This window comes from Cupressus sempervirens, chromosome 3 (genome assembly GCF_028749045.1).
Source record: "Cupressus sempervirens isolate cs-2001-9-10 chromosome 3, ASM2874904v1, whole genome shotgun sequence".
Lineage (NCBI taxonomy): Eukaryota > Viridiplantae > Streptophyta > Pinopsida > Cupressales > Cupressaceae > Cupressus > Cupressus sempervirens.
This window is the reverse complement of record NC_143120.1, coordinates 341,001,504-341,009,270: the sequence shown is the minus strand read 5'-3', so window position 1 is coordinate 341,009,270 and position 7,767 is coordinate 341,001,504. Positions and strand designations below refer to the sequence as shown.

At 36.2% G+C, this 7,767-nt stretch overlaps 1 protein-coding gene across 2 annotated transcripts; it reads right to left on the bottom strand.

The window, feature by feature from the left end:
* Nucleotides 1-2,290: 2,290 nt before the first annotated feature.
* Nucleotides 2,291-7,036, bottom strand: LOC149566384 (TMV resistance protein N-like). Of its 2 annotated transcripts, none has more exons than XM_089819752.1 (5): nt 6,207-7,036; nt 4,817-5,891; nt 4,270-4,551; nt 2,962-4,164; nt 2,291-2,876 (listed from the first exon to the last, which is right to left on the bottom strand). In XM_089819752.1, the coding sequence occupies exons 1-5, from the start codon at nt 6,752-6,754 to the stop codon at nt 2,439-2,441; spliced, it is 3,546 nt and encodes a 1,181-aa protein (XP_089675878.1). In that variant the 5' UTR covers nt 6,755-7,036; the 3' UTR covers nt 2,291-2,438. The 2 variants fall into 2 exon arrangements, with proteins under 2 accessions (XP_089675878.1, XP_089675879.1); XM_089819753.1 differs by lacking the exon at nt 6,207-7,036 and adding an exon at nt 6,062-6,129.
* Nucleotides 7,037-7,767: the final 731 nt, after the last annotated feature.

Sequence of the window (7,767 nt, the reverse complement as noted above, 5' to 3'; positions counted from 1 at the left end):
AGGTCCCCCGTTTGTGGCCTCACTGGTTCATAGCTCCAGGTCAAAGCGTTTACTCCTCTTTAAAAAATAAGAAAAGAAAATTGTTTGTAAAGATAGAAGATGAAATGAAGAAGTAATGTTAAGTGTACGAGCATAAATGGGAAATTCATGAATCATTCTTTCATAAGGAAATATTTATTTGATTGTTTTCCATGATTTGATGAAGAGTTAGAAAGATGTACAAGTTAATTACATTGGTTGCTAAGAACAGTTTGAAGTTGTGAAGTGAAAAGACAAGGAATAAATTTGTGCTACCAAGCTGAAGATGATGGTTGGTAAGAAAATATATTATTTGGTATAAGTGTACTAAGCATTAGTTTTAGAACAAAGTTTGTAAGTATTATCGAGAAAGGAATTGCCAATTGATTAAACAATGTTAATCGAGCAGATGAGGTTATTCAACAAAAAAATAACACAAGTTAGTGAAGGAAAATAATTCTGATAAAGTCAGTTGTGGGACAATATGAGTGAGAATCTAAATTATTCTAGAAGATTCTAAGGAAGGAAATAAGTTTTTTAGTCCAATCTATAGACAAAATTGTTTAGGTAAGATGAAGCGGAAGAGATTCAAAGAAAGGTTCATGATCCAAGAAATGTTCAAGTTCCAAGGTGAATTATAGTTGGCATGATGCATAAAACATTTTTTTGAGTGCTAGATACATTAAATGCAAGTTGAGATGTGATCGTATAGATGAGAGGAATTCAGGGAAAGCCTAATAAATGTGATTAAGAAAAAAAACAATGCATATATAAGGGATGAGTAAGAATGACGTTGTTGTTTTTGGTTGCTGATAACTGAACAAAGATAGAAGAGTAACCAAACATAACAGAGGCTAAGTAAAGTGTAAAGGGAATAGATGACGTGCGATATGTGTTGATCAACCAAGTAAAGAAGAGTGTGAAGAAGAGTAATGAGAAAAAAGGAGACCTGAACAAGCAAAGGTAGTTATTTCTATATATCATTTCACTATTACTTTCTAACCATTATAGCATAAGATCTTTAAGCTGAGTGGATTTAATAGTCCTATTTCTAAATCCTTTGTAAGGTGGCATTCTAATGAATGCACTAATTCCTTTGATATTGCCACTCATTGAAGAATAACAGATATAGTTGGTCTTTGGTGAAATCCCCTAACAAGGTCACATTTAGAAATGTGTTTGTAACCTTTAATGGGGTTAGCTCTTAACTGTTCTCACTTCAAAAGAGATAATTTCTTTGTGGTTGACAATTGTCCTGGTGGTTTTCACCCAAATTAGGTTTCTTTGTTAAATACTAGTGTTAATGTGTGATTGGATGTGTTACATGTTATTTCATATGCTTGAAGTTGTAAATTGATGTAATTCAGTTGCATGCTACATCAAATTAGTAAAGTTTATTTGGTGATAAGTTTCAGGAGGTACAAATTATTTTAAGGGACCTGATATAACTAATTCACCACCACCACCCCCCTCCCCCAACATCTTGATCATTCTAATGACTTTATTATTGAATCTAATTCTACTTAGGACCTCATAGAGGAAATCCCAATCCACCTTAGCATAAGCGTTAGAAATATCTAATTTCAAAGCCATACCTGAGTTTTTACTTTTCTCCATTGAGTGAATTTAACTTCATGAGTGGTTATAGCAACATCAAGGATCTTCTTCCCCAAGACAAACACTTTTTGAGGAGGTCCAATGAAATTGCCAAGGTACGGTTTAATCATATTAACAAAAACCTTGGGAAAAACTTTATAGGCAATATTGCATAGACTAATTGGCCTAAAATTATAGAGGATTTTCAATGTAGACACTTTGGGAACAAGCACTTAATATATGTTATTTAACTTTCTTAGGAGTTTACTTGTTCTAAAGAAGTCCTTGGTAGCTTTGGTCAAAACCATCTTTACGAGGTCCCAAAAGTACTATATTGCCAAATCCTTCATGTTTTATTGTTATAACATATTGATAAGAAACATATTCTCTTGAACTTGAGTACAAAATCCAATAGATAATATCTAGATTTCTATTTATTTTTCTCTCGAATTATTTCATGTACCATTAATTCTAACAATTAAAAAAATCTTATCATATAATTAAATCTAAGAAACCTTTTCATATAATTAAAATATGTATTTTTATAAAATAAAATAAAATTACTAAACAATCTAATAAGTTAATTAAGTTTAAATTAATATTAAAAATATTTATTTTTAGAATTATTAAAAATTATATAATTGAAAACAATACATGTTTAACTATTACTTATAAATTATGGAATAATAAAATATTTATTCAAAAACTTTCAATTTGAAATAAATAAATGTACTTTGAATACAAATCTTGAAGTAAAAAATAAATTGATAAAGTGAAAATTGCTGTGAATTTAATAAGCAGAAATGTGATTCTATTATTTGATATCATCTCGAGAGGCGCGCCAACAACTGGTGGAAACTCTCCATCACGCTCCCTTTTGGACCTTTCACGACCACACCTCTCTCCACTCGACCATTTGTCTCTCCTAAAACATATTCGAGCACGGATTTCATCCTGACATCTTGGTCGAAGACAGTTATCAATGTCCATCTGCCCTCGTCCACCTCCGCAGCTTTATTTCTTGAGCAACAGAAACTCCCACTTTGAGTAACAGAATTCATGACCAGACACAGCATCATGGCATTGCCATCGGAGGGACGCTTTCTGAACAGGTCATAGAGGATATCCTTGCAAGATGTTAGTTTCTTATCAGTAAAGGATTGAACGACGGAGAGATTGGGAAAGGCTGAAGAGCTTAAAAGTGACCCCGCACCAGCCAATGCCTTTGTATATATTGCTATTATTTGATCATCTGGCCATTTCTGTCCAAATAGGAAAGCAACATTCATGATGGCAATGAAATGAACAAAAACTAGAATTAATAGGTTTTCTGGAAACAGTTATTACCTGAATTGTTTGAATGCAATGCTCTACGGCTGATATCTTCTCTACGACGAGCTTCAACCTTCTTAATCTTTGTATTTGTATCCAACATTCTATCTCCAACAGTTGAAAGCATTCACCTTCTATCTCGAGCTCCTCCAATGATGTGCAGTGTTCTAAACCTTGTATTGTCTCGACTCTGTGGTCACCTAGCAGTTTAAATAGTTTCAGTGAAACTAATTTATCAAAAACTGGAAGTGTCTTCAACTCTGGACACTTGCTTAGATGTAAGTATTGAAGGTTTACTGCACCGCCAATACCACTTATGTTGCTTAGCAATCCACATCCCGTGATGAAGATATTTTCCACTGCAGTAGGTAGAGTTCCGACCTCCGTTAAATAGCGATTCAGAAGAAGTGAAATTTTTTTAAGGCCTGGACAGCATTCTGAAGAAATTGAAATCTTTGACACGTGTGTACTCGCTAGAATCATTTCCTTGAGATTGCTCCCAAAAGGAGTAAACGGACCACCGATTGGCAAATATGAAATTTGTAGGTACTGAAGATTAATCATTTGCTCAATCAATGAATTTGGTTCAGCTTGCACTTGTAACCTTCTTAATAACAATCGCTCTAAACGAGTGAGACTCGCCATAGAGTCCGGTAAAGATTGCATTTTGAAACACCCATTCTGAGGCCATATCTCCATCACTCTCAACTTGTTGAGTTGACCGATGTTAATTGGGAGCTCCCTCAAACTAGTTCCTCTTAAATGGAGCTCACTCAAAGAAGCCTGGTTTGTGATGTGGGAAGGCAACTTTTCCAGTTGCCTGCAATAGTTAAGATTTATATACTCCAATTTTAACATGTTTTCCAGGATGTCCAACTGTATGGTGAGCCTATGACAATGCTCCAAATTAAGATGTTGCAGGAGCGTGAGCTGCTTGAAAGAATTTGACAACATTCTCAACTGATAACAACCACTTAAATCTAAATGTCGCAAGCCTGTCAAATGGCCAAAAGAGTTGGGCAGTAATGAAAGCTTTTCACAAGAACTCAAGTCCAAGTGCTCCAATGATTGAAGACGGCAAAGTTCTTCCGGCAGACTCTTCACCTTGCAGAAAGACAGGGATAACTTTTTCAAATTGTCGAGATATCCTATGGACTTTGGAATCACTTGAAGTCGACGACAGCGAGAAATAATCAACTCTCTTAACTGCACTGGAACCTACGACCAATTTTTAAAGTCTATTAAGCCAAATATAAACATTGGAAAGGAATATTTAATTCAAACTAATAAAGATTGCAGAGAACTGCAGAGGAAAATACTTACTTCCCTCGCATTCTTCCACAGTCCTACCATCCTGTGGCAGTCATGAAATTCTAAAACTCTCAATGTATTCAGTGGTATCCATGATGGAAGATATCTACGATCGATTCCAGTACAACTAAGCCATGCCAACTCTCTTGAAAATTTGGCAATGTGTAAATACTTCCCGTAGCCTTCCCCCACCACAAACATTTTCAAACCATGAGGGAAGGGCCTCCACAAAGACATGAAACCAGGAAACTCGGTGCCGCCATTAGTTGTAGCGTTCAATATCATTCCTCTTATCTGAATAGGAATAATTAGAAGCCACAAACTTAAATGGGAACAAATATATAATTCTTCTTTTCTTTGTAGAAAAAGTAAAAGCCACAAACTTAAAGAGGAACAAATATTTCATTCCTCTCATCTGTGCAGAAAAAGGTAAAAGCCACAAACTTAAAAGAAAAAAAAGTAAACATGCAAACTTAAAAAAAACAACAAAATTTAATCAGATTTCAATCCAATGATTTATAATTTTATAACAGCATCCAAAACAATTTATTTAGCTCACCTGCTCTTGAGTAATCGTTAACTGGTCTGGGGACCATATACGATAAGGTTGAAGAGTACTTGCAATTTCTCTTCCCAAATCTCTTAGATGATCATGCATTCTTATCTTCTCTCCATCAACAAGCTCAACCAGACACTTATTTTCAAGCTTCTGCCAACCCCACAGACCACTCCAGCCTGATCCTTCCCATACTGCAACGGCAGTCATCTTGTGTACGCCAATAAAGAAACAAGCTATGTCTAAAAACATTTGTTTTTCTTCTTTATCTAGAGCATCATAGCTTATTCTCAGCCTATTTATAATATCTTCAGGCAATACTTTAGAAATCTTATGTAATAGATCCTTCCACAAATCTTTATCCAAGCAATTATAAAGCTGAGCTCCAAATACCTTTAAAGACAAAGGTAGCCCATGGCTAACACTTACAAATTCTTCGACGAGATTCTCAAATCCCTGTAATGGAGAAGACCGTAAGAAGGAATGCCAACAAAAAAGTTGCTTGGCATGAAACTGATTCATTGGTTTCATTACATAAACACAAGAGATCCCCCAAACCCTGAGGACTTCCCTGTCCCGTGTTGTAACAATGACCAAACTCCCTGATGCAAGGCTGCTCTTTCCCGGCAGTAAAGCTTCTAGTTGATCCCTATGATCAACGTCATCCAAAATGACAAATACAGGAAGAGATCTCAAATGATTACAGAGAATATTTTTGCCTTGATCTGCATTATGAAATGGCTGATCATTGAAATTATACCCCAGATCTGTAAGGAGCTGCCTTTGCTTTATGTGCAACTCGTTTTTCCTTGCAGCATCTCTAACATCAGAAACAAAACTAGATTTATGTATAGATGAATACTTTCTATTGTATAATTCTTTTGCCAGAGTGGTTTTTCCAGAACCACCCAGACCCCAGATTCCAACAATTTGAACACCAGAATATTCACTAACTGTCCTTTCAAAATCTGCTACAATTTCTTCAAAACCCACAGGATGTGTTGCTACCTCTAATGGTACTCTTTCCACTAATTTCAACGCACGATTCACAATACTCTTCACTACGCTTCGCTCCTCTCTAAACAATGGTGAAACAATAAAGTTTTGGAAAGAGAAATTTTAGAACAAAAGAAGAATTACTAAACAGCAGTCATTTAACAAAAAGAAGTATAAAGATTTGAAAAATATTGCATGAAATGTAAGGTACGAAAGCAGATGCAGAGAGAAACAGAGCATGCGTTTACTCACTCATCATTATTGACGGTTTCGCCCATATTAAATGAGACAGTGTGCAGTGCCATCTTAAATTTATAACAACTAGAGAAATACCTAATGCAAGAAATGGAAGGTACGAAAACAGATGCAGAGAGAAACAGAGCATGCGTTTACTCACTCATCATTATTGACGGTTTCACCCATATTAAATGAGACACTGTGCAGTGCCATCTTCCACTGCTCAAGCTTGTCCATGCTATATCTACTCTTCTTTTCATGCTCTAAAAAGGGGGCTGCGTAGATTCCTCTCCCATGAACCAAATGGCGGAGATCGTCGGGGCTTACTTTGTAGAAAATAGGAATGACAGGTGCCCCAGTTTTGAGCATGAAGGAGAGCTCGGCAAGACACCAAGGGGAGTGTGCATATGTGGGAGAAAATATGGCAACATGAAGGGAAGCAGTGGACATGGCATGTTCTAGTGCTTCAGGAAAACGTTCCCCTAATTCTAGACCATGGGAATCAAGAAAGACCTTGAGACCCATCGCATGAAGGGCATTGTAGATGTCTGTGGCCAGCCTCTGCTTTACATCGGGACCTCGATGATTAATAAAAACATCGAAGGGCGCCCTCTCTGTAGAAGAAGCAGATGCAGGGGGAAATGGAGGAGCAAGCCCATCAAAAGCATTTACAATTTCAGTCTCTGCTTGTCGAGAAGTAGAAGCCATGGAATCTGAGTACCCAACTGAACACAAAAACAGAGGGGAAAAAAGAGCAATGAAAGCCGCTCAACTTGTAGAGCAGAGAGAAACAGGGGAGATATGTAAACTGGTCACTCAACTTGTAGAACAGAAGCGAGGAAGAACGGTAGATAAAGTAGGCGAAACCTCCTGGAAGAAACAAGGAAGGATGGTAAGATTAGGAAAGCGAAATTTCCTCGAAAAAACAAGGAACGGTAGACCATAAAGTTAAGTTAATTCAGTCCCCAAATTTTCTCTTATTCGAAGATTGTAGTTGGATTTGGATTACGTTTATAAATGCGATTTCAACATTAATATTTTAATTTTGATTATTAGTTAACTTTAGACTCTATCGAGCTAAGACTATTCAAAAAAAGCGTTTCCGGGTGAATATTTCGGGACCCACGAATCTTGTCGATTGCATTCTTGTAAATTTCAGTGGCAGGCAATGTCTTTAGCGTGTGGAAAATGCTGAGAAGCAGCGAGAAGAAGGCAACTGTGAAATGAAAAGAATAAAGCTAAAACAGGTACAATTACTAAGTTGATTTCTTAATGGCAGACAAAGTCTTTAGCGTGTGGAAAAATAGAAGAAAATTTGTTAAAGAATGCAAGTGACATTTCGACGAAATGCTATGGGGCAAAAGTGACGTTTTGCATGTGATGAGGTCGAGTTTAGGTAAGTGGTTTCATGCGAGTGAAGTGGCTTCAAACATGTAGAGTGAATCTTTAGCTCTTCTCTATATTACATTGTTGTATGTTTTTCATTCTCAATTTATTTTCTTGAATCATTCCTTTTTACAAAATTAGTTTTGCATGCCACTGCAAAGCATACCGGTTGTTTCAATTGGGATTGCATAACCCTAATTAAACTATAATATTTTGTGAATTTGTTATATTCTAAACCCTAAAGAGAGAGAATTTTATAATTGCTTTGTTGTGACAGTTTATTCATAGACTATTTTCTGCAGGTCACAAAAAAATCTACTAGTTCTGGTGGGTGT

Coding starts and splice junctions, on each gene's coding strand:
- LOC149566384 (XM_089819752.1), bottom strand. CDS start 6,754: ATGGCTTCTACTTCTCGACAAGCAGAGACTGAAATTGTAAATGCTTTT. Junction 5,892..6,206: donor GAAACCGTCAATAATGATGA/GTGAGTAAACGC, acceptor ACCATTGTTTAG/AGAGGAGCGAAGCGTAGTGA. Junction 2,877..2,961: donor ATTGCATTCAAACAATTCAG/GTAATAACTGTT, acceptor CTATTTGGACAG/AAATGGCCAGATGATCAAAT.